This window comes from Amblyomma maculatum, chromosome 4 (genome assembly GCF_055883805.1).
Source record: "Amblyomma maculatum isolate TAMU_Amacu chromosome 4, ASM5588380v1, whole genome shotgun sequence".
Lineage (NCBI taxonomy): Eukaryota > Metazoa > Arthropoda > Arachnida > Ixodida > Ixodidae > Amblyomma > Amblyomma maculatum.
Window position 1 is genome coordinate 38,836,432 of NC_139347.1, and position 25,525 is coordinate 38,861,956.

At 46.3% G+C, this 25,525-nt stretch overlaps 2 protein-coding genes across 3 annotated transcripts in view; both read left to right on the forward strand.

Annotated features, from left to right (window-relative positions):
- LOC146190764 (uncharacterized) overlaps positions 1-11,162 on the forward strand; it is a 64,035-nt gene extending 52,873 nt beyond the window's left edge. Inside the window, exons 33-36 of the mRNA XM_084601144.1 lie at positions 57-240; positions 1,603-1,674; positions 2,025-2,134; positions 11,016-11,162. Of these exons, the coding sequence (XP_084457270.1) occupies positions 57-240; positions 1,603-1,674; positions 2,025-2,126 (358 nt within the window). The 3' untranslated portion in view covers positions 2,127-2,134; positions 11,016-11,162. The remainder of the gene's footprint in view (positions 1-56; positions 241-1,602; positions 1,675-2,024; positions 2,135-11,015) is intronic.
- Positions 11,163-20,356: 9,194 nt separating this feature from the next.
- The window catches only part of LOC146190765 (beta-1,4-glucuronyltransferase 1-like), a 43,030-nt gene continuing 37,861 nt past the window's right edge, over positions 20,357-25,525 (forward strand). For both annotated transcript variants that reach the window (XM_084601146.1, XM_084601145.1), the window contains exon 1: positions 20,357-20,504. The gene's annotated coding sequence lies outside the window, so the exon portion shown is untranslated. The remainder of the gene's footprint in view (positions 20,505-25,525) is intronic.

Genomic DNA, 25,525 nt, shown 5'->3' on the forward strand with positions numbered 1-25,525 from the left:
TGTTTCTTGTGACAGTTTTCATATGTAAACCTTTATTTCTGCGTCACTTATTGCAGGGGCCTTGCTGCTGGTGGAGAGCAGCAGGGTGAAGAGGCGGAAGATGATGAAGATCGGGAGCTGGAAACTGAGCCAGAGGCTGAGGGCACCCAAGACCTCGCTGAGGCTGACCAGTCGCCAGCTGCTGAGCAGGATGCAGCAGACCAGCAGCCCGAAGATGTGGCACCACCACCACTGCTTGGTGTGAGCTGCTTTAAAAAGGAATTATCTTCTGTCTGGGGGCAGATTCACTTTAAGAAAAGAAAAGTGGAGGCCTTGTGAAAGAAAACAAGATTTAGTCTCCTCCTCTGTGCTGTAAATTTTGTTTATTGGGTCTGAATGCACTGAGGAACGTAGCGTGAACATGAGCAGTTAATTCAGTTTGTGACTTATGGGTGAATGGTTTTAGCTTGTGTGGACAGGGATCACATATTTTCTGTATAAGGCATTATCTGATGGCGGTAATTGATTAAAGACAATGTGCCCTGCACATCTTTTGAAGGTCATGAAAATGATGGCCTAATGCAAGACTGCCTTCTCTTAATATAAAATGTTTCGACATTGTTGTATGGAAACAAAGCTTGGTGTTTCTTTGCAGTGACTGCCGCTTTGGCTCATTTCTTTGAATTGAGCTCTGTAAAGGGTGTTAAGCCTGTAAATATGTCCTAGCACAAGATGCAAACACAACTCGGCTTTTATTCTTTCTTTCTTTTTTTTTTTTTTTTTTTTAATGATCTCAAAACAAGCACAGAGACACCTCTGTCTTGCTTTCTATTTCTCATTGAGGCTGCATGCTCCTCAGCGGTAGGCCAGATCATTTGCCCTTTACCACCTTTGATATGCCCTCAGAGCAGTGGAATGAACTGTGGATTGAGTCCACCATCGTCGTAATGTTTACCTCACCATCTGTTGCACATTCTCACATTCAGCTCCGTCAAGCATCGAGTTTTCCTCTCCATGGTAACCTCCTCTGCCATCGTAACCACATACCTGATGGTTGGCAGCGAGTCCTCGAACGCTCGCATTAATCTGCTGAAAACCTTCAAAAAAATTTAACAGTGTTATTGCTGGTGTGGGATGTGCGACCATAGTACATTCATAAATACGTCTAGTCTTGCTTCTTCTTTAAGCAGCACAGGTCATTCGCACTACATTTGACTGGTCCCTTGCAGCTACTTCAGTGGCCAGCATGCATCCTTGATCATGTTAGTATTGATCTCTATGAATTGCAATTACTCCTACATACAGTCTCTGGGAACTACTGGAGTACCTTCGTCATCCACCACCATACCCAGCAAGTAGAGACCTGCCGCCTTTTCCATCGCTACTGCCTACAGCGTTGTTTTCTTTATGCTACATCATTTCATTCTTTGTCTCAGCACACTGTTGGAGCTCGCTGGTTATACTCGCTGTCATTTACGTTGCCCGCTACTATATTTAGCTTTCTTTATATTACTATTACATTCCCAGTTTTACTTGTGTACAAGCCTCCTTTCATTTAGTGCATTTTTGTTTTGCGTCTCAGCACAAATGCCAATGCCTGCTTTTGCGCTTGTTTGCCTGCAGGCTGCTGGTGGTGCTGAAGGTGGTGCAGCAGAGCAGCCTTCAGATGACTCTGCTTCAAGACAGGCAGCAGTCGTGAGTAGACTTCTGCACCTCATTAGGAGGAAACTTTAATTCTGAATTGTATTCAACTGTATGTCAGCTTATACACTAGGGTGCTCACTATTAAAATAACAATTTTCATTTGATATCGAAGCAGAGGCACATTAACTGCTTCTCTATGGCCAAGTCTACCTTTCAGAGGTTCTCTTGCCTGAAGAGAAAAATCTCAGCATTGTCCAGTATATGCAACTGCACTATAATGAGAAACAGGGTATATGTGAACCTTCATAGGTTAGCATTCAGTAAAAGGGGTTTTTTCAAGTGGCCAAGGCTTTTCTTTTTTTCATGGAGCCGTTTGTTTCTCCCGATTATTCTCACTATAGCAGGATGTGCCAGAGGTTCCCCACGAAGAACCAGTGCCAAGGACCGAGCCTGAAGAGAGCCCTCCTCGCCAGAATGATGGCTCTCAGCCCCCAGCCAGCTAGTTAACCAGGTAATGTGATCATTCTTTTCTGCTACCCTCTTGTCAGCCTTAGGTAGTGATTATATATATCCTTGAAAAGTAAGTGATGCTAGTGTGTTATGGTGCATAGTATGTTACAGTATATTGTAGTATTGTATAGTGGAGTCTAAAAAAAAAGGCTGCTTCCTTTCCTTTCTATATTCAGTTTTAAAGAAAATGAGATCTGACTGATATTTAGGCCAACTTTTGCTTGCGTGTATATTATAGGGGCTGTTGTATGACTTACACTTGTGTGATTTTGCGTCTGGTGTACCCATACTAAGCCATGGCACTCTTGTACTGCAAACAGCTGAGCAAGGATGAAGGGAGACGAAAATGAGACAGAGAGCAATTTCTAATGCAGTAGTGTGGAGAGGAAGAAATTTGATAGACTTTATTCTCTACCATCTTGGATATGCTGTGACAACGTTAATGGCTCCTATCTTCAGACTCCCATTGCTGATCCTTTATCACTTTGCACGCACGTTCCTACTCGCTTAATCACCAAAACCTCAACTAATAATACTTTTGTATGTAGGAAGTATGTATATTTCACTCGTGCTTGGGCCAAGCATCGGCTTGCAGTATTTTGGAATGAATAAATAAATTTGTGCATCTGTTAACTCATACACAGTCATTAACATACGGTCGTAATCTGCCACTGTATGTGAAAAATCACCCAGCGTACACATGAAGCCCAGCTTCAACAAAACCGTACACACCTGCCTATGTTGCCCTAGAGTAGCATGTATGACTTGGGATCCAAGAATCCTGAGGGTTCGATTCCCATCTTACCCTCCCATCTCAAAAGAGAAGCCGGAGTTGGCAGCTTCTGCCTACTCATCCATGTCATGTAGTCCCATGACATCACGCAACCCGCTGAGCAACCAGTACGCAGCCATGTCACCTGCCAGAGGCATGTTCGTAATCAAACTTGCTACTGGATTTCATGGTTTGCGCATATTTGCCTTCTTTTTCAAACTTAGCGTTGCAATGGGGCTTATTTCTTAGCCTTGTGGCAGAACACATTAAGCTCTAACTCCGGGGTAAGGTACGAAGAAGGTTTGTCCTCCCCTTTCAGGACCTTTTTGTCTTTATAGGTGCCATGATGGCTCCACTATACAGCCGAGAAGCTCACTCCAGTGAACAGTACCCCTAGTTGTCTGTACTGTATGCTGTAACGTTTCTGCCATAGGTAGATGCTGTTTTCATATCAGAAGAGATCCTTTAAACCACCTACAGACCTTCAGCATGCACTAACATCATACAACATCCAAGAAAAAGGAATCATGCGCCTTACGATATTAGTGGATGTCAAGGATCACCAGGTGGTCTGAATTAACCCAGAGCGTCCTTCGTAGCTTGACTCCTCTTAACATGCTATACCTTTAGCTTAAATTTATGAGGTCAAGATAAGTATCTCATTCATGCGGACACTCTTGCTGCCTTGCAAAATTGCCCATAAAGCAAGTCATTGGTGATGACAAACTGTAGCAAAAAGCAAGCAGAAATAAAGAAAAGGGATTTCTGTTTCCTGTGCATGCCTGTTGGCAACGACAACACTCAGGCCTGATTCACGCTGCTATCCTTCTGCGAGTTTGCACATGAGGCAGGTATTCACGTCCAAATCGATCTCCCTAAAGCGGTAACCGGATGAGGCGACAGCCCCTAGCGATCCGTTGCGCGCCGCCGCCGCCAACGCCTGTCGTTGCTGGTGCATACCACACGGGGTGATGGGGCTCAGCGAGAGAGAAGCGCGCTTTCAGCGTTACTGTGTTACCGCCGCCTCGTCATTCGGTCAAGGGGAGTGCAATCACACTATATATCCCATTTCTAACTCTAAACAGTATGAAGTATGATAAAATACTGATGAAATTTCTTGTAACGCATCGCATTTTAAAGGGTCACAGCGCAGCGATGTGCTACTACACTGCGATGCCGACTTGGATTGCAAGCAGTGGCTTTCTCCTGCTCCTAACAATATCTAGCCACACTATCCTTTACTACCCTTCCAAGCTTTTACCGAATTGTCTTGATGCACTCATATTTACACGGATCAGACGAAGTGAGCGTGTGCAGGCAACAGGTTCTTCGCCCAAACCGGACTAGGAAAAAAAACTTCTCACGCGAAAACAAAACAAAAAAAAAAGCCAGAACAGAAGTTGAGCACCCCAAAGCCTTCTGTGATTGGCTGCCTCGCGAGCTGCTTCTGGGTGACACGCGAAATTTTCTACAAACCCAGAAACTGAGCGACAGCGACGAGCGGCAATGCTTTGGCGGCCCTCAGCCCGTTGCGCAGCGTGTCGCCTCATGCGGTTAGCGCTTAACTCCCCTTCTCCCATGAATAAGCCTTCATGCCAGCTCCATTTAATACAGATTACTCCTCACTCTCACCACTAGGCATTGAAGTGGAACTTAGGCACAATCTTAAAGCTGTAGACACACCTAAATTTTAAATGCATGCGTTTCTTTTTTATCTTTTTTTTTTTTGGGGGGGGGGGGGGGTAGTAATATTGTACAAGACAGTAGTGTAAATGAGGCACAATGAGCAATTTTTCTATGCGAGCTAAATAATTTATGACTGAATTTTTTTCTGGAGCAATATTGGTTTTAAAGGGACACTAAAGAGAGAAAGGAAGTGGGTTTGCATCGATAGAATGCCAGTTCCTGATTACAAAAAGACCACTCTTACTGAAAACAGAGCTGTTATAAGGTAGTAAAGAAGAATAACAGAAATACAGGTATCGCCACCACAGCCAAACGGCCGAGGCTCGCAACTACAAATCACGTGACGCGCTAGGGATCCCGGAGGCTGACAAATGCGAATTACGTTGCATGTTTGAATGCGGTAGTACGTTTTTTCTCAAAGATGATAACACGCCTTTATCATACGTAAACGACGGCGAAAAGACAACGTAAACGTTGCAAGGCAAATACAAAAATATACTTGGAGGCGCCACAGGCGCCCACTTCAGTTTTGGTTATGTTTCGGCTCAGGCATTTCGTGCGCACTCGGATAGTTTGTTTGAACCTGCAGCGCCTGAATTACGAGCTTGGAGCAGCAGATGCGCCTTGATGGTACCCATTTGAGCATTCGGAGGCACGAGCGAGCGAAATCCGCTACCGCCGACACACTCCTTCGTTCACACTTCTGCGCCAACATATCGCCATCGCCGCCGTTGCCGCTTCGACTGCGACCTGACCGCTTGACTGCAGCTACGTACGCCACGAAAAGCACACATATGCTAAGTACCGAAGGAAAAACGCATTATCATTCAATTGTTCACTAAATCATGGCACATCTGACCAACATATACTGCGTCAACAAGACCTTCAACATGCAATTTGCAGGCGTCGTAAACAAAAGGGGCATACTTGCCGCTCATACCAAGGAGAGCGTCGATATATTGCGCTCGTCGCCCGGCGAAAAAAAGGACCTCGGGTAAAAAGTAAAAGCTAGAAATAACGAAGCACCAGAAATACCTTACAAAAGGTAAAAAAAAAAAAATCGATTTGAAAAAAAAAAAAAAAAAAAAATTGCCAGAAGCGATGAGACTCGAACTCGCAACTGCTTGCTCCGTAACGTTCGGCGCTAACCGCTCGGCTACGCCGCGGCGCCACAAGATCATCGGAAATACTTCTATTTTTATGTCATGACCCCATTTACAATAAATTGTTTCTGCTGCCGGTCTAAATATTACAACTTCTTGATCATCGGCGCATGCTGCCTGCTCTCACGTCTTGCAACTAATGTTCTTGATGCCTATGTGCACTATATTGTGCACTGGATCCATTTTAACATGTGGAATTTCACAGCGCTGGCAAATGTAGTGGCGCCGGCACTTCGGTCATGTTCTGCTACCGTGGACGTAATTTTCGCTGAACACGGAGCTGTAGCGCAAACCTTGAAGGAAAAAAGTGCGACGAAGCTTCAAAACTGACAAGCGCAGCAGCGAGGACACTATTTTGCTGGTAACTAAATCTTATTTGTATGCAAACATGTCAGGAAGCGTTGCGATGACCGAGGGCTCGGTTTGTTTATACACAGTGCAAGAAGGAGCGCAAAAGCTTGAGAAACATGTAAAGTATTGTGCATTACAAGCGCTCTATGTTTTTTTTTTCTTCCTTTATGGGCCCATCGCTCGGTAAATTACTCTCTTCATCGTTTTATTTATTTCGGCTGAGGCCGTCATTGCGAGTACGCTGTTGCCAAGTTGGCCCTTGAGGGATGCGACGCCGCGGGCCGCGCCGGCTTGCTAGCTATCACGGAGTCTCCGCTTACATCATAGTGTGCGTCACTCAACTTCAACTACGTAGTTGGAGGCCACAGTTTGAATTCGACCGGCGGGAACAAGAAAAAACCTCAACTTCTTATAGCAATATCTCAGCAATTATTTGATTTTTTGTTGCCGGATATGCGGCGACAGTGTCACCAAATGTAGTTTATTAGATTTTCATACCATCTTTGGCTGTCTTTAGTGTCCCTTTAATTGCAAGTGCTGAATGATGAATGACCGCTAACGTCAGACGAGTTTCGATTGTGTGAGTCATGGAAAAACTGCCATGATTACTTATTTTATGCAAATCCAGCTCATGGACAAGCTCGCGTAATGGTTATTGTGAAAAGGAACAAAGCAGCAACCGTACTGCAGTTTTTGTGGTGGTCCTCACATGACCTCAGTGTGTCTCTAATGTTGCAGCTACCACCTGGCACTTGTAAACCGAAATTACACGAGAGAAAATTAATCTATAAATTATTTGCTTTCCTTTGCAGCTCATGTGGATGTTCATATTATTTGTAATGTCCTGTGCATCATCATAAAAACAGACTGCACGGTATTGCATTCCTAGATCTTTTTTTTAGAGGTTCCCTGCAGCAGGCTGTAGGCAAAAAGTACATATTACATAAGTACAAAATAACTTGCTTTACATATGATCAAATGGCACGTTTGGAAACTTAGATGTTCCTTGAACATTCCGTTACTGTGCCTTCATTATTGAAAAAGCTTCTTTAAGACCCTCTTCCCTCTTACAGGGACTCTCAAGGACAAATACTGTACTGACAAGGTACTGAATTCTTGCTACAGAGGAACTGCTCTCACGGGAAATGGAGCATTTATAAGCTAAGAAAAAATAAAATAATAAAAAACTTACAGGTGTCATCGCCACAAACCAATTCCGCATGCGAAATGCATGTCTCGACGTCTGATTTTTGGGTGCGAATTTTACTGGCTACCCTACCCCAGCATTGCCTTGAAAACTATGGCAATCTGTCCTAGAGGACAGGCTTGTCATTTTCAAATGGTGAGGATGTCACAGGCTTCTATCTACTGGCTGAAAGGCAGTATTTAAATACTTCTGGGTGATAAAGGGGCCTTTTTCTGCCGTAGAAATGTCAACATGGACATAAAGCGGCAAAGAATCAGTTTTTACTGGGAACAGTAATGTGTAGTTGTCCCCACTTGTCTTCAAGAGCTTCCAGGTGTGTCATTCTTGCCGCCATTTGTGTTATCAAAGCAAAAAATTAATGCAATTTAAAGTGTCGAGCAATCCTTGCAATGCATGATGCAAGTGCATAGCTGCACCCAATTGGCTAACATCTTCTGAGCCTCGATTTCAGCATCGCAGAAGCTGCAAAAGTTCTCTTCAGAGCTGTTTACACAAAATAATATAGGGGACACTTAAGTATGCCTTTAAGGGTATGATGCAGCAGCGTTAATGGCTCTCATCAGGGTCTCCTGTGTCTTTGCAAGCGGCTCCGCAAAGGTCACTCGTCTCTTTTTTGTGGATCCTCATTTGCATACATGCACTTTGCTATTTGTTTGCCGTATCTCATACATCCTCATTAGCGTGCAGTCATAAGCTGTCACGTTATGTGAAGGACCGCCCGACATAGATGTAAAGCCGCGCCTGCATGTCTTAAGGAGTAGTGTGTCTGAATCATGATCCAAGGGACCTGGAAAGTTCTATTCCCATGTCACCTTCCCGTCTCTAAGGATCTTGGTCAGCTCCTGCCAATACAGCCATGTCATGCGGTCTTAAGACATTACACAACCTGCTGATCAGTCAATGTCCAGCCAGGTCACCTTCTAACTACCACTGCCAGGGGCATGTTCAGGATCTTTGGCTCACAATCGCAGCACCATTGCAGGATTTCCTGGAGAATGGGTGGAAAAGAATAATTGCAGGGTTTAAATACCAAATACAATTCGAATGCTCTTGATATTTTGTTCATATTCGATTCGAGAAATTTTTATTTGGGAACTAGCCGGCAGCAATCAAATGATGTGCCAGCTTTCACAAATTTAAATGAGGCAAACCTGTAATATCTGAGAAAACGAGGATACTGAGTTTAAATGCAAAGAAAACTGTAAAATGATGTTCTCTTCATTTTTTCCATCATTTATCACGCAGACCAATGGCATTCAGATGCTGCTTGGCTTTCGCCTTGTGAAATTCGTTGAGCGGGCTTTCCCACAGAAGACGCCCGATTTAAAGCAAGGTGGCTGACCACAAACTTTGATCACAGTGAGAAGGAGTGCATTTTTTTTTTCTTTGTTCTTTTTGTACAGCACTGCAATGCTCCGCACCTATGGCGTTTTGTCCTTTCGCCTTCACCTATCTATTTCCTAAAGTATCTATTTTCTCTCGTCTCTCACTTCTCCCCTATCCACATGTGGCAGCAGTCGTGGCTCAGCTAGAGCCAGTTGGCAGACCCGTGCATTTTCTTTTCCTCCTTCCTACAGCTGCAACATTACAACTAGACAGTCTGTCAGCAGCGTTAAACCCCTCTAGTTTTCTTGTCCGCTCGGTGCATCGCGAGAGAACTCTGCAAAAAAGAACCTTAGATGGTCGAAACGTCCGGAACCCTCCACTGTGCCATCTCTCATAGCCCGAGGTGCTTTGGGACGTTAAATCCCATAAACCAAACAAAAATAAAACACCTACGCCTTTTGGGCGATTGTAGAAATGATACCAATGCACGGCTGAGCTATTCTACCAAATTGGTACACAAGTGGAACAGAATTGTTAGAAAAACTGTCAATTCTAAGCGTGAAGCCTTGCTTCGGTGCTCAAAGACTTCACATGCTTGATTTCAAGCGCCAGACCGTAGTACATCGACTAGGAATACATAACCACGATTCAAGGTTTGAGTTTTAAGAGCATTAGCTCTTACTACTTACATTTGCTGGTTTCTCGTCCGTTTCTTCATCGCTCTCAGACTGTGCCTTTTGTTTTCTCGGCTGGCTTATATACTCTATCTGGAAATGGGTGTGTGTGTTGCCATTACAATCACCATTGATGGCAAAATTGTGGTCCGCCCGTTTGAGGTACAGGGTTCTGAGTGGTATGGAGCGAATTGGCACCATATGGCAGACAGAATTATTTTTCAAGCTGAATCCTAACAAGCAAGGGATTCGCACAGACTACCTTTGGTCCTCGAAACCATGATGGGGTGCGGCCTTCGAGGGTCCATGACAAGGAAACCAGTGGTAATGGAGACATGCGGATGGTACCAATCGTTTCATTATATACACGTTGGTATCAGAATTGAGGACGTATGGTTAAATTCGGTAAAACATGAGCTAACACTCTTAATCGTACTCCTGCGGTGGTCGAGCGCTTTTTTTACATATTTTTATGTGATTTTAACATTCCTAGGCAACGTCAGCTATGAGGGACGCCGGAGGACTTTGAAAGCTTTGACCGCCTGGTGTTCTTTAATGTGCGCTGATATCGCATAGTACACGGCGCATTGCATTCCGCCTCCACTGAAGAGCTGCTGTGGCCGGGATCGAGCCTGCATTTTGGGGATCAGCACTTTAACGGCTCCAGGGTACATAGAAAGATGAGATAAATTTTGCTAATAGTTTCTTCTATAAACTCTTATTGACTCCAAGCATGCTCAAAAGCATGTAGTGGCAATCATTTCATCTTGTTTGCTCTATTTGCACAGTGGTGAGGGCTGATCTGCTCACCTTTTTCCCGTCAAACTTTTTTCTTTAAAATCTGTGTAGTGACTGCTTAAAACAAGTGATTGAAGTGCTGTTAGCAACAATCTAAAGCCAACATCCTGGCCGCATGTCTCATTCTGCAATTACCGTAATTGAACTTTCGCATCATATTTTCTGAAAGCAGCACTTGAAGGTTAAACTCGGATGTATGGACTTACTGTCGATATCTAACGTAACCTCTTGTTGAAAATTTGGAGGTATAGCCCTGTTTCGCACTTATCGAACTCTTGTTCAGTAGAACATTTGACATATCGAACTTCACAGCGCATCCCTACAAGTGGCGCTTCTTCTAACGGGGCTCTTTTTTGGCGCACAGGAACTGGTCTCCTGCATAGCTTCATGGCACCTGAAGGTCGCATTAGCACTGTGAAGCCACACGACGACCTGAACGAGTGGTGTGGCTAAGTGTGGCCTTGGCTTTCTTGCACTCATTTTCCACGTCACATGGCTGCCATGCAGTGAAGTCAATCCAACTAAAACCTACGGAGGCATTTTTGTGGCGCGCTTCGCAGCAGAAGGCGCTGTGGAAATTATCTTCCCGAAGTTTATTTGACATTATTCTATTTGTAGCGTAGCTGTGGCCATCCAAAGTACGGTCCGCCGCTGTTCAATACGAAACAGGTTAAGCCTAAAAACGGCTATCAAGCAGTTTGCTGCAAACACATCACTAGCGTTGGTGCAATGCATTTTTTTTCTGGTTTACAGGTATACTTATCTATTGCAGTTCGTCTGTCAAACTATTCCGCAATTCCAATCGGGTTCTATATATAGGGATTTGACTGTAGTGCATTGCAGCGTTTGTTGAATGGCAGTGTTTTATTCATTCATTATTTTTTTCTGTATCTCCTCTGTTGCAGGAACCTGGACAACTCATAGATAAAAAGGAACCCAATGTCAGCAGTGATGAGTCACTGAAACCTTAATGTTTAGCTATTATTTTTGTGCAAGTTTCTTCTTCCATTAAAGTAATGTATTTTTGCCCATATGGTGCACAGTGAATAAAAGACATCACTTGTTCATATTTACTGCAGTGTTGTTGATGGGGGTTAAATATATTTTACTAGGGGGGCATAGAGTTGTCTTTCTAACTTTTTTAAATCCCATATGCCTGTCACATCGTTCAAGATTATATTTGCAATCGTGACATGGTGTTTTCATGTAACTCGTGTATAATTCCTTGCTTACAGGTCAGACACTGGGTGGAGAGGAAAGACCCAATGTATTTTTCGGGCTGTTCGGGAAGAGGGGCTGAGCGAGGCGAGCTGATCTGTAATTTGGGAAGGGGACCCAGGCTCCTCCCCTGGTGGACACGTCTGATACTGATTTTTTTTTTTTCCAGTAAGCACCTATGATACCTGAAGCGTGCATTGGTTGCTGCATTGAAAGGGGCCCTGATGATTTCATTTGCAATGAAAAGAGCATTCCATCATCTGCACCCATTACGAGCTTGCTGTATGTGGCGGCGAAAGATGCATCCACAGCGCACAAACTGCGTTTTGAGCTAAATGTAAAACATGTTCAGAAGGTAAATAGCTAGCCTAATCTAAGTATATACTCATGTAAAGATCTGTTTACTTTTTTTTTTTTTTTTCAGAACTATTCTTTCCTAACTCGATCGTGTCGACCAGTATGCGAACCACAACTGAAGACGTGCAAACACTGCTGCAAACCGAAACTGAAGAGAACGTCCAAGGGTCTAGCACGTCCTGTTCTTTTTTTTGTCATATTTTTACGCGGTCCAGATACAATGATATGTGGTCGGAGCCTCACCGTGTGTTTTATAGGCATCGTCGTAAGAAGCTTTTATCGCACACAGCTGCGTCAAGTCGCGCCTCCCAGACCTAGGCGCCCAGTCTGTCCGTAATGTCTATTCGGACCATCGTACGCGTAAGGCTTCAAAGGAAAGAAAAGACCAGGCTGTTAATCTTGGGCCCATCGAGGATCGTGTGTTAGCAAGAATAGCCCTGGGTTTGCATTCTTTATCTTGACTAGCCATGGTAATTCATTTGATTTCAACTCTGTTAATTATGATGTATGCTGTTCATGTTTGCGGGAGCGACTAAGCCCCGCTTTAATCAACATTTAAGAACGTGTCTGACTCCAGCACGGCGTAGGAGTAGCATGTCTGACTGGGGGTCCTAAGTGTCCATGTGGGTTCGATTGCTATCACAAAAGAGCTGCCCAACTTGGCAGCTCGCAGCTCCTTGCAGTTTCAGCCATGGCGTGGTCTCTTATGTCACAACCCGCCGACCGATCAGTGTTCGACCATGTGCCCTGCCAGGAGGACATGCAAACAACTGCTACTCGGCTGAGTGAGAACCCTAGGGGTAGAGCACTAACGACAGCATGCTTGATTTCTGTTACTGGAAAGCGCGTCGGGTAGAGATGGGCAAAGCGGCTCACTTTAGTGGGCGGCTCAGAACAGCTCAGCTCACTGACGTGAGCCGGCTCATTTAAACGGCTCGCTTATATCTGTTTTGCTCAAGAGCGAGCAGGTGTAAAGAGAGACGTCTCTCTCTCTCCCTCGTTCACTGATCAGCACCCGTTCGACTTCCCGAAACTGTCTCCATTCTATCTCTCTTCATGGTGATTACAAAATACCAGTAAACAGCAACATCTATTTATTTTTCGTTAGATGCGATAAGTCCACTATATTTACTGGAGGTGCTCCCATTCACCAAAAGAGGATTCAAGGCCCCTCTTATATTCCTGGGGACAATGAATTCAGAAGGAGCCTGAAGTATAATGTAAATGCATCGTTTTTTGTTTTGTTTTTTTAAAGCAGTTTGGGCTTTGTAGCTAAAGTCCGCGTTAGTCCTTTTTCTCTTTCTAAAGTGCACTTTTTGGTACCCCCCTTCCTTTTTGGTGCATTCCCTAGCTGATTCGTTTTCGTATATTCTTATAACCCTGCTGTTCAACTTTGCGGCAGTTTTTCTCAAGGCCCACAACTCTCAACCCTCCGGCTTCTCCCATAGCTTCCTTTCTACCTGGCAACAGGTGTCTTCCCCGTACCTTGAACTCAAACTTGTTCAACCTTCCTGTTTTCGCCGCCACATACACACGCCGACCGTATTTCATTCATTCGTTCATTTTATGTCTACTTCAAGCCGCATCGCTCGCCATTCATGCTGTGAGGTGTGGTTTTAATTTTTCAAGACATCTGTTTTCTGTTTAGAGCACACAACGCGTTGCAGTCGGTTCTGTTCGTGACCGAACCGGATTTTGTTTTTCTGCTGGGCTGGTTGCGGAAGGGGCTATGCATTCAACATTCGCCCTGTTGTAATGCAGCTTGAGAAAACTACGCATAGTAAGCATGGAAAGCAAAAAAAAAAAAAAAAAACGCGCAAACGCGGCGGCGACCACCCGAAGCATGCACGCAGCATTGCGGCGCCAGGTCGACGGCGCGGAGCCTCGACACGGCGGCGAAGGAGGGGCTTTACGGCGAAGCAGCCGACCGCGCTCCGACCGACGGCAGACCCGATCCACCCATGCATGCCCACAGGTGTTGCTTTCTCGTACTGCTAATAGATGGCGCTAAAGTCGCAGCAAACAGAAGACCGGGCTGACAGAATGACTGGCTGTCCTAAAGAACCGCCGTACACGGTTCCTGATAGCACACTGAACTAGCGGATCTCCAGAAGAACCGCCGCTCATTCCTGGCCACTGAGCGATGGCTCTCCAAAAGAGCGGTCGCTCAGTTAGCCGCCGCTCATTCTCGCTTTTTTGGAAGAGCGGCTCAAAAGACAGCCGAAGGCGAGGGGATGTTTGCGAGGAAGGGCGGGAGGCATGGTCTCCGAGATCACCCCCGCGCGTGCGGGGGCCGTGCGGGAGGCGCCGAAGTCGCATTGAGAAGATCGGCTCCCAAGGAACCGTTCGGCACGAAACGGATCAGTGAACGAAATAGCCGGCTCACCAAAAAGCCGCCCGCTCACATTTAGTGAGCCGCCGCTCACCCACTCTTTTGAAAGAGCCGCTCAAAAGATCCGGCTCGCTCCTGAGATCCCTAGCGTCAGGTAGCGAAGCAAATGAGCGAAAGTGCCATCCTCACGTGATGCGATTCCCGCAGCGCGCCGACACCTCTGCGATGTAGTGTGTCCGTCGCCTTGAGGAATTTGTATTTGCGGCTACTTGGTTCATTGCAGTTTGACGCTATAAAATTGTGGAGGTTTAAGCATGGTTTTAACCTAGTGGTGATACGAGCGAAAGCTGTGTTAAACATGGTTATGAATGACTTCACGGTTTGAATTTGGGGGATGTCCAAGCTTCGCCTTAAGTAGCTGCGATAGCTCCTGTAATACCGCCTTTTCAGTCCGCGGTTATTTTTTTCATGGTGTTTCATTCTGTGCGCACCTGATTGATTGATTTATAGGATGCTAAAGGCGCAGTAACTGTCTCACTTGTTTTCTGTGGACACCTCAACTGCGCCGTAAGGGAAGGGAGTAAGGTGGGAGTGAAGGTGGAAAGAGGAGCCATAGTGGAGGGCTACGGAGGAATTTCGACCACCTGGGGATCATAAACGTGCGCTGACATCGCACAGTACACGGACGCCTCTTCGTTTCACCTCCATCGAAACGCAGCCGCCAAGGTCGGGTTCGAACCCGGGTACTCCGGCACAGTAGTCGGGCGTCTTACCACTGCACCACCCCGGTGCACACCTGACCAGCGCCGTAAGGGAAGGGAGGAAGGTGAGAGAGTGAAAGTGGAAAGAGTTGCTATAGTAGAGGGCTACGGAGTAATTTCTGCCACCTGGGAGATTTATCGTGCCTTACGAGGGTGGAACGATAGGTCAACGCCGCTTGCGGCGTGGGCTAGCCAATCACTTATTTTTATCTGTCGTATGCCGTCATTGCACCTCTTCGGTGGTGGCGGACGACGGCTGTTGTTGCGGCGCGCGTCCTTCTCTCTCTCTTTTTCTTGTCTATTTTCTCTTCTGTCCGCATGAAGCAGCAGAGGTGGCTCAGCTACAGAGCCAGTAGCAGGCCCGTGCATTTTTTCTTCCTACAGCCACAACAACACCGACATCGCGCAGCGCACAGACGCTTCCGTTCCGCCTCCAAAACGCAACCGCCGGCGGTCGGGTTCGGCTCCGTTTCGATGGAGGCGAAACGGAGAGGCGTCCGTGGGCTGTGCGATGTCAGTGGATGTTAAAGATCCCTAGGTGGTCTAAATAACTTCACAGCCCTCCGATACCACACATTTCCGATTTCACTTCCACCTTCCCTTCCTTGCGGAAAAGCAAGGCGCCCGTGTGCTGTGCGATGTCAGTGCACGTTAAAGAACCCCAGGTGGTCGAAATTTCCGGAGTCTCTCATTGCCTAAGTTGCTTTGGGACGTTAAACCCCACAAACCAACCAACCTTCCTTGCGGCGTGGTTCAGGTGTTCACCATGATGGTGTGCCACCTTAGCAATCCAAGATGGCGTTCGCCCTAAGGTCCGATGTTCGGACCGGTGCTAAACAGTTCATTGGGTTAATGGCTTAGTCAAATCGAGCTTTAAAATGTGTGACGTAGTCGTACAAATGACCTGGTCATTGAAACCCTGACGGGGGTGTAACTTCGGGCGGCCGTTAAATTAATTGGTTTAGAGTGTAGCGATCGCGGAGAACCGCGCATCCCTCCGAAGCACCGCGCGCCGCGGAGGATGAAGGGGACAAAAGTATTCCTTCTCTTCCGAGGCTGAGTAACCCAAACGGGTTTCTCGATAGCGCCGCGTTTCCCTCTTCCCTCGCCGGGCGCAGGAGCGCACCGCTAGGCGTCGCAGACGCGACGCTCATTGGCCGAAAAAGGACAAAGGGCAAGATGCGCCGAGATCGGCGGGAACCGGCTACCGCCGAGGAGAGACGGCAGCGAGCCGCGACAACGGAAGGACGCAAGGTAAATACCTCCCCGCTATACTTCTTTGTTGTCGCCATCTTGCCCTTCAAAGTGTCAGGCCCCATCCAAAAGGATAGGGTCTCCAGCAAGACCTTCACCAGCGTTCTTTTTGGGAAGACCCAATAAACATCTGGTTCCGGGCAAAGTCCTGTTCTGTGTTGTGTCGTATTTTGCATTACTACTTTGCGGCCGTGAGAACGGCTGCACGTGGTGTGTGATCGCGGGAGCTCTGTGTTTGCGGCCTAGACCTCAGAAGAGGCTCGACGGCTTAATAAGAACCCCCCACAAATGGCGCTTAGAGGAGAGGAACGACGCATGCATCGCACTTCTCGATGGACACTTCAGCCGCGCCTTAAGGGAAGGGAAGTGGGAATCAAAGAAGAGGTGCCATAGTGGAGGGCTCCGGAATAATTTCGACCACCTGTAGATCTTTAACGTGCACTGACATCGCTCAGCACACGGACGTCTCTCTGTTTCGCTTCCATTGAAACGCAGCCGCCTTCAGAGCGTAAAAAGCGGCGTGTCAGCGCACGTTAAAGATCCCCAGGTGGTCGAAATTACTCCGTAGCCCTCCACTACGTCTCCTCTTTCCACTTTCACTCCCACCTTCCTCCCTTCCCTTACGGCGCAGTTGGGGTGTCCTCAGAAAACAAGCGAGACAGTTACCGCGCCTTTCCCTTCCTATAAATCAATCAATCAATTAAAAAGCGGCGCATAGTATCAGCGAAGAGAGCAGCGGAGACGCCCGAACAGAGAGAGGAACAGCTTGCCAAACGGGGATGCCAGACTGTCGAGCGTAATAGACGGAGCATAGCCGCCGGGATGGTGCATATGCAAGAGTTCAGTGAACGGGAACCAACAAAAGAGGATCAGACTCTCATTGCTAAACATAGATGACCACAACTAGCTCACCCCGCCGGGGTGGCGCAGTGGTTACGGCGCTCGGCTACTGTTCCCAAGAATGCGGGATCGAATCCCGGCCTCGGCGGCCGCTTTTCGATGGAGGTGAAAAGCAAGGCGCCCGTGTGCTGTGTGATGTCAGTGCACGTTAAAGAACCCCAGGTGTACGAAATTTCCGGACTCCTCCACTACGGCGTCTCTCATAGCCAGAATCGCTTTGAGACGTTAAACTCCAAAAACCAAACGAAACAAGCTCAGCCAGAGAAACCTACCTCTCGCTTCGTGCGTGGTGCAGTCGGGACAAGTACGTACTTCTCAACCTCTCTTCATGGATCTGTCGTAGCTAGAAGACGAAACTACGAAACTAAAAGAGGGCTGGAGATGCCAATCAGCATGAGAGAAATTGAATGAGCTATTGAAGAGTTGAGCGCTGGAATACCTCCTGGTCCTGACGGCTTAGGTGATCACCTTTGTAAGCGTTTCAAAGGATAAATCACTGAGGTTCTGCTTTGTGTCTTTATCGAAGTTTATGACACAGAAAATGCAACCGTCATTTAGAACAGCTCATCAGTTTTAATACCTAAAAGTGAGGATGAGGCTAGTTGATGTCGGTTGGGTCTTATCGTCCAATAAGCCTCACAAATTTTGATTATAAACTGTTTATTAGGATTCTTGCCAGAAGATTCCAAAATGGTATAAAAGACATTATAGTGCCACATATAATGTGCGGCATTAAAGGCCGCACCATGGGAAGAAATGTGGTACAAGGACTCTCGTTTTCTCGCTAAGCAAAAGGATTGCAATCGTCGACTCTAAATCAGGACATAGAAATATGATTTCCCCATTTCCTTCCCCTATCTTTTTTTTTTTTTTTTCGTTACGCTAGGTAGTTCGGGCCATCGGGTACGCACAATTTTCACCTTGAGGGAGATTTAGAGGTCGAACTTCTGTGTTGAGTCTGGTGGTCGCCATGTGACTTTGGGGTATAGTGACGTAGGCCACCAAGTGACCCGTGTCCACTGTCAAGGTCACACGATATAACGTCAGTGAAGTGGAAGTAGAGGGCGCTAGAGGGGCTATACGTGTAGAAATAGGAGCCCCGGGCTCCCGCCTAGGTCACAACACTGCGCGAGATGGAGGAGGACGAACACCCTGCTACAGCAGCGCATCGGAACACGAAGAAGGTACTTCGGAATGATGCCCTGAAAAGACGGCGTGCCGAAGAGACCGATGAAGAACGGGCTTTACGTTTGGAGCCGCACAACGTGTTTAATCCAAGCTTGGCAATGAGTGTAGCCATGTACATCATAAAGCTTTCGCTTCCCTCCAGGATTAACCAAAGTTAAACCACCAGCTAATTTTTTAATGCTGGTGACTACCAAAAATTAGGAAGACGTTCAAGCTTCGTCTTAAGAGTAGACGCAATAACGCTTTAACATCGCCTTTTCATTCCGCGAATTTTTGACACTCAGACACTGCCCCAGAGTTTGGGAAAGAAAGGTCTTTAGATGTTTTGTTTTTTGAGGCAGAGGAAAGCGGAGTTTTTGTCTCAGTTCTCGGTGAACACAATGAGTGGTACACATAGGGGGTACATATATGTCGTCGGTTTGAATCCCTGTCGCAAGCCTATAGTGCAGCGAACATATTAGAATAGGATATAGTACAGTGAACAAGAAATCTGAAATCTAGTTCACTGTAACTATAGCCTCCAATATGACTATAGCAGATGGATGTTAAGTGGGAAGCGAAATGGTACGACACCACTATGAACTCTGCACAAAGAATGGTTGCACCGCAATTTCGATACGATAACCGGTGCGTTTTCTTTTTTTTTTTTTTTTTTTGTCAATACGTTTTTTTTTTGTTTTTTTTTTTGTTTTTTTTTTGTTTGTTTTTTTGTTTTTTGTTTTTTTTTTTTCAATTTTGGATTAGGCGACGGCTTTTCGACCGAACGAGCGTATACGCTGTCGCATAAAATGACTACCGCTTCGCCTCGCCTTTTATTAAGCGCTGCCAAAGCGCTTTTATTAAGGCAGAAAAAAAAAAAAAACGATAAGCATTACTGCAGGCTATGTTGTGTCCATAAAACTTGTCTTCATAATTTGTCGCCGCACGTGGCATTATCATCTGCTGATGTCATAGCGAGCCATTGGTCATTACTAGTAGTTATTAGCGATACTAAAAATATAATGTTAAAATGATAGCTATTACTAGTACCAATTAATAAAGGTAATTAGTGATAGGTTGTTAGTGATAAGTTAGTGTTAGATAATTAGTGATAGGTTGTAAAAACGTCGCGACAGCGCTAATGCACTTCTTGCAGTGCCTCTAAGCTTTTTTGCGCCTAAGGCAGCTGAACTTCGTTTCCGAGGAATAGACGCGAATCAATGATTAGAATGCTTGGAGGTTTAGGGTGGCCTTGCCAAGTATCCTTGCGCCAGCTTTTTAAAGTGGAAATCTAATAGAGGATTAAAGGGAAGCTGCATGACGTTAAGGTGAAGTTAAACTTTTTCAATTGATCCATATTAAAGCCGTTAATTTTACCAAAGGTGGACCTGTTATAATAACCTATAGCCAACACCTGAAAATGAAGTACACGGGTCGCAGTTAACCTCCTGCCGATTCCGCCAGTAAAATGACGCCGATCACGTAGGCCAGCTACAGGTCATTCACTTATAAGCGCTCATCACGGTGGCAATGTCGTAATTTTGAATCGAGTAGCGGGAACATTTATAAATGTTGCTTGTTCAGGAACAAAGGCAGCCGCAAAAGCAACACACAAGTTGATTTTTATAAGAAAAATAAAAATCAGAGCTACGACTATGCTCAGGCTTCACGGCGTCAGAGAAGTGCGGGGAAGCTCTGTGGTGACGCCATTTTCGGCGCTGTTTCAGACAGCTGCATTTTTCCCACGTCCCGTAATGTTTCGTCCGACGCCACTAATCAACGTTTCGTGGACTTTATCTCCGCTGGCGTTGTTATTTCTTTCCTTCACGCAAGCGATTCTTCGTTGGAAATATATAGCCGTAGTAAACATCTTCTTTGCACCCTGAACTATTAGCTGCAAAGAAGGGTGTACGCCATCTCCTCCTTATTCAGCGATTTCGTCACAGTTTTAAATGGTAGCACTAAAAATGACCTCTCAGGCAAATTTCGCACATTAGATCCCTTTAAGCCCCTCTGATTCTGGGACGTCTCCTAATTCTAAAACGACGTAAAGGGCGAAAAGCAGGTCGTGAGTGTAAATGCATTTGCGGAATGTTTATAAAGATATGTTCACGTGGGCGTATCCCCTAAATCGTTTGCGGTAGCGCGCAAGCGCGCCCCATGCGTCGTCTGCTATCCGGGAAAAGTCGACGGAAGACGGGCGGACGCGTCGGTGGCGCTCACGTCGCATCCGACGCCAGTGCGATGGCGGCGCTGCCGTCTTTCCGCCGTCTCTCCGAACGTGTCCCATCCTTCCTCCCGGTATCACCGAGATGAGACGGTCGGCCGCCACTCCTCCCGCCAGGGCCGAATGCCGCCTCTTCCCTGCGTACCCGATCCCGATCTTCCCCCGCTGTCCCCACACGGTAAGTTCCTGGAAAACTGCGGTCTTCCGTCTTTGTTCGAAGTGCGTGTCGCAAGCTTACGTCCGCGCATTCCTGGCGGCAGCATCGTTTTCGATGCTGCGAGTATATTGATTCTGGTGGGTGCTCCTCTTTCTGCATCAACTCTTCGTCATCTTGTCCCTCTGCGGGAGTCTCCGAGGGTGTTAGCGCAATTGATAGCTCCCGCGCTCGGCGATAGTGAGACAGCCCGCATCCGCTGACGCGGCTGACAGTTCGACTGCGCGAATGCCGTACGTGTAGGTCCTCCTGCAAGCTATTATTACTCGCCGCTAATGTCTAAAGTTTTCTCCTTCCGGAATTTATTTGTCTCTTGTGCCTGCCTAAACCTTCTGTCATGGCGAGATAAAAATACTGCGGGGCAACTACGCCTTGATTCTGTCGCCGTATGTGTACGTAACACTGAACCCGCACATATACTCCGGGAAGAAAAATATGGAAGCACCTTTTTTTTTTTTCTTTTTTTTTTAATGACAACCCTTTAGTATTTCATCTGCTCCGCAACAAGGTTTAGCACTTACGAATACCGGAGACATGCAGATGTAATTTGTTCGGGTTTCAACGACGGGCTGACAGCGCCGAAAGAAGCACCAGACACGGAACGACAAAACAAAAAAAAAAAAAACTAGAAGAGTCCGCCCTTGCACTGTGCCAGTGCACGTTAAATATCTCGATGTCGTCGAAAGTATTCTAGCGCCCGCACTGCCACACCGCTTTGCCAACTCTTTCACGCTCTCCTCCATTCTTTTCCTCTCAGAGCGGTTGAGATGTCCACCAAAAGTGACAGTTAATGCGCCTTCCCGTTCCTCAAACCAGATTCCATGTTCATAGTACATATATTTTCATTTTTCAGTGCAGGGCGTTTCGCGTTACCGCACAAGATGAACAATGCGAACTTATGTGTAGATATATACCTATCTAGTCATGTTTTGATGATTCCATTTCGCAAGTCACTTTCTCCTTAATATGAAGAGGGCACGTTAGGAAAATGTCGCGTGCTAATAATCTACTGTACACTTGGTTTAGTTTACAAATTTTAAGCAGTAATATGGAAGAGACTCTTGAGATGATTCTATGCGTCATGTGAAATACATTGGTGGGCAGGCTGATTCTACGTAATTAAAAGTATATATATATTTAGTGCAATGAACGTTCCTTAATTGTCTGTTGTTTACCGTCTACCGTCTCTGCCAAAAGTAACCATGCAACGTGACCGTTATTTAGCCATGTAATATAGCACCGCTCAATCTCTCTGTGTACTGTAAGGAGAACCTTTGTTATCGCTTCTCGGGACAGCTTGGCATTAGTGGTGCCTTAAGAGTTGCACTTTACGGCTGATAACTTCGCCCCGATGTTTGCTTCCTCCCCGCGCAAAACGACTTCGGGAGCGCTATTTTTTTAAGCGCGCATTAAAGTCTACCCCCAACGCCACTTCCACACAGACCTGTTCTTTTTTCTTTCTTTCAATACGCAAAACGCATTATATGGTTATGCATGTTATCTACTCATCAATATCATTTGACAGGTTCAAACAGGAGAGGGCGCACAAGAATACATGAATCATTTCGAGACAACTTATGCAGCATCACAGGTAACATTGCAGCAACATACTTAAATCTTTATACGTTCCCTTGTATGGTATCCGGCTGTCGGCAAATTTTTGTTGTCCCTCCACACATATGCACTTACGCAAAAAAAAAAAAAAACTTTGTCCTTTTTCACACACAGGTGAACTTAATACCTTAACCGTGTTTCGCACCTTTTTCTACAATAGGGTACCGATACCGTTGTCAATCCTACTGTCACTCACAGAGGATATCTTATTGAAAACGGACAAATACAGCAAGGGCGCCATTCTTGCAATGGATATCAAGGGGGCATTTGGCGACGTCTTACATGCCGTAATTCTTCGCAACCCGCAATATATCAGTTGTGGTGAACAAACATGCAGTTACGTACAAACATTCCTGACGAATCTATGGGGAACCTCAAAAAAGAATAATTCCAGGTAGCAAACAACGGCATCCCGCAAAGTTAATTTATATCGCCCCTCTATTTTTATATTGCTATGCTCAAACTCCCGAAGGCTTTAGATAAAATCAACGACATACGGCGTGACAGCATATAACAAATTTGATTTGAGGCGCTTTCCCACTACAGCAATAAGACGCCCTCCAGGAAGCCGTCGGCTGCACCGACAGCTAACTAAATAATTGCGGACTCGTGCGCACCAGAGAATTTTGCCATTGGAACCCCTCGCGTAATTTCCCGCGAGGGACCTTTGGGAATTAATAAATCTATAAATAAAGAACTCAAAAGAGGAAATTTCTGACCCGAAAATCTTTCTTGAGGGAACTCCGGGAACTCCTATTGCTCTAGTCGACTCTCTGTAATATCTTGGTCTATTTAAACATCCCGAAAGACTGCCCCGGACCCGCGACACTCCCGGAACCTGAGGCTTATGTTGCTCAAAGGGCACACTTGGTACGCCTTGTATCCAAGAGAAGACACGGTATTAACTTCATCCAGCCTCTCATCATTACTAAACCCGAACGCGCTTCTACGCAACGCTTAATTCCTCCACATTGGCTTTCACATGCATAGTCAGCCAATTGCAACGCTTAAAACAGAACGAGGACGTGCAACGTTCAAGAAACTGGGATACAGAGGAGACGTACAGAGTCGATCACACTTGCCTAGAGCGGTCGAGCGGTGCTGTGAACGTGGAAGAAGTGAAGTGAAATTTTAAATTAAGTACTGGCTATTATACTTGCGATCCATGCAGCGCAGCCGCGAAGTCTTGCGAACCATACAGGCACAAGCGCATCGCCTCTAACAAAGCAGTTGCGTTAAAATTGCACTTAATTCGCACTGCATCACACCACTCGAGTGCTCTAGACAAGTGGGATCGACTCCGTACGTACAGATCCAGAATACGCTGAGCAGCGCATCCCTGACGAAATCGTTTCATACATCGCCGTAGCCCTCATTTCGCGAAATATACATCCTATATGTCACAATGCCGGCGCCAGACAAGATAAGAATCCGAGCTTTTAGCAAAGCGCGCGGAATGAACTTGGAAACCAGACACACTGATGCCGCAAAATACACGGGACATTATATATAGCATCATTGATAAAGCCCCGCCGGGGTAGCGCAGTGGTTACGGCGCTCGACTACTGTTCCCAAGGGCGCGGGATCGAATCCCGGACTCGGCGGCCGCTTTGCGATGGAGGCGAAAAGCAAGGCGCCCGCGTGCTGTGCGATGTCAGTGCACGTTAAAGAACCCCAGGTGGTCCAAATTTCTGGAGGCCTCCACTACGGCGTCTCTCATAAGTCGCTTTGGGACGTTAAACCCCACAAACCAATCAACTAATTCCCACGTTTATCAATAATGTTTTGGTTTGGTTTGGTTTTTTGGGTTTAACGTCCCAAAGCGACTCAGGCTATGAGAGACGCCGTAGTGGAGGCCTCCGGAAATTTGGACCACCTGGGGTTCTTTAACGTGCACTGACATCGCACAGCACGCGGGCGCCTTGCTTTTCGCCTCCAGGACTACGGAAATTTCGACCACCTGGGGTTCTTTAACGTGCATGACATCGCACAGCACACGGACGCCACTCCGTTTCACCTCCATCGAAACGCAGCCGCCGAAGCCGGGATTCGATCCCGCGTCCTTGGGCACAGTGGTCGAGCGCCTTAACCGCTGCGCCACCCCGGCGGGGCCGTGGGAATTAGTGACCAACATGCTACACATGGCATGACTGCATGTGAAGAAAATTTATTGATGACAATCACAGGCTGTGACAGTTTGTGAGTGATAGATAACAGGTTAATCAGGAAGCAGATATAAAACACCAGAAACAGTTTGAATATATGAAACCGCTTATGCGAAAACTGTACGCAATGTCAAGTTCAAATAACAGACAGTGCTTAATGAGATTTTGAGGACGTAAGCAAAATGATCAAAACACGGACTCCGCCACTATCTGAATCGAATCAGATAGTGGCGGACCATCCCACAAGAAAAATGACAGGCAAGCGCTGAAAGCCTCTTAGAAATGCGACGAGGCATGGGAGCAACTCGTATGACGTAGAAAGCATGCGGCGCTCCACGCGTTTTTAATCAAAGAGCTTTTGCATGTAGCCTCAGTTCGTGCGAACCAATTGACTCAATGGCGACGTGTGTGTGGCTAAGCGCGTCATCTCACATCCGGGGCGAAACTCCTGACGATTCAAAGAGCACTTCTAAGACACTTATGGCCGACACAACGGGACACCTCAGGGCAATGCATTATCAAAAGAAATCAAATGACAAGGCACAACTTCAATTTTTTTTTTTTTTTTGCGGATTAATTTGAGCTCCAGATAATAATGAATATTCGACGAAGATGGCCAAAAGAAGCATTGGAACTTTCAACATGAGGTAAAAACAATGAGACACCATCTGCATAAGCTGAAATATGCACAGTGTCCTGTCCGCGAGTGGGAAGGTGCGGATTGTGCTACTGCTCTCAAGCGCCCTCAGGAGACGGCCAAGAGACAAAACGAATAGCGCAGGTGACCTGCCGCATACCATGTGTCACTGAGAACTGTCCGCATACTCTGCCCTTCATTGAAAACTGGTTAAACAGATGTGCGTAAAGAACCCGTACTCTATGCACAATAAATCCTAGTAAGCTCAAATATCTTGGAACAGTGAAGAGATAGTCATGCTCTACCCTGTCAAAAGACTTCGACTGAGACACAGAAACAACAACAAAAAAAGAAAAAGAAAAATCGCCCTGGATTACATATAAAGGAGTCTCGAGTAAAGTCAGCGACGTAAAAATGGCTCGCCAGAAAAGCTTTGAAAGCGGGCTTACCATCGCCCCCAGGCACAAACTAAGGCGTTACGTCAGTATTGTTGCAACAAAGTCTGTTTAAAAGCGTTATCGGGCGCCAGTACCTCGCTTCAAGTGATAGCATACCAGGCTTTAATAGCA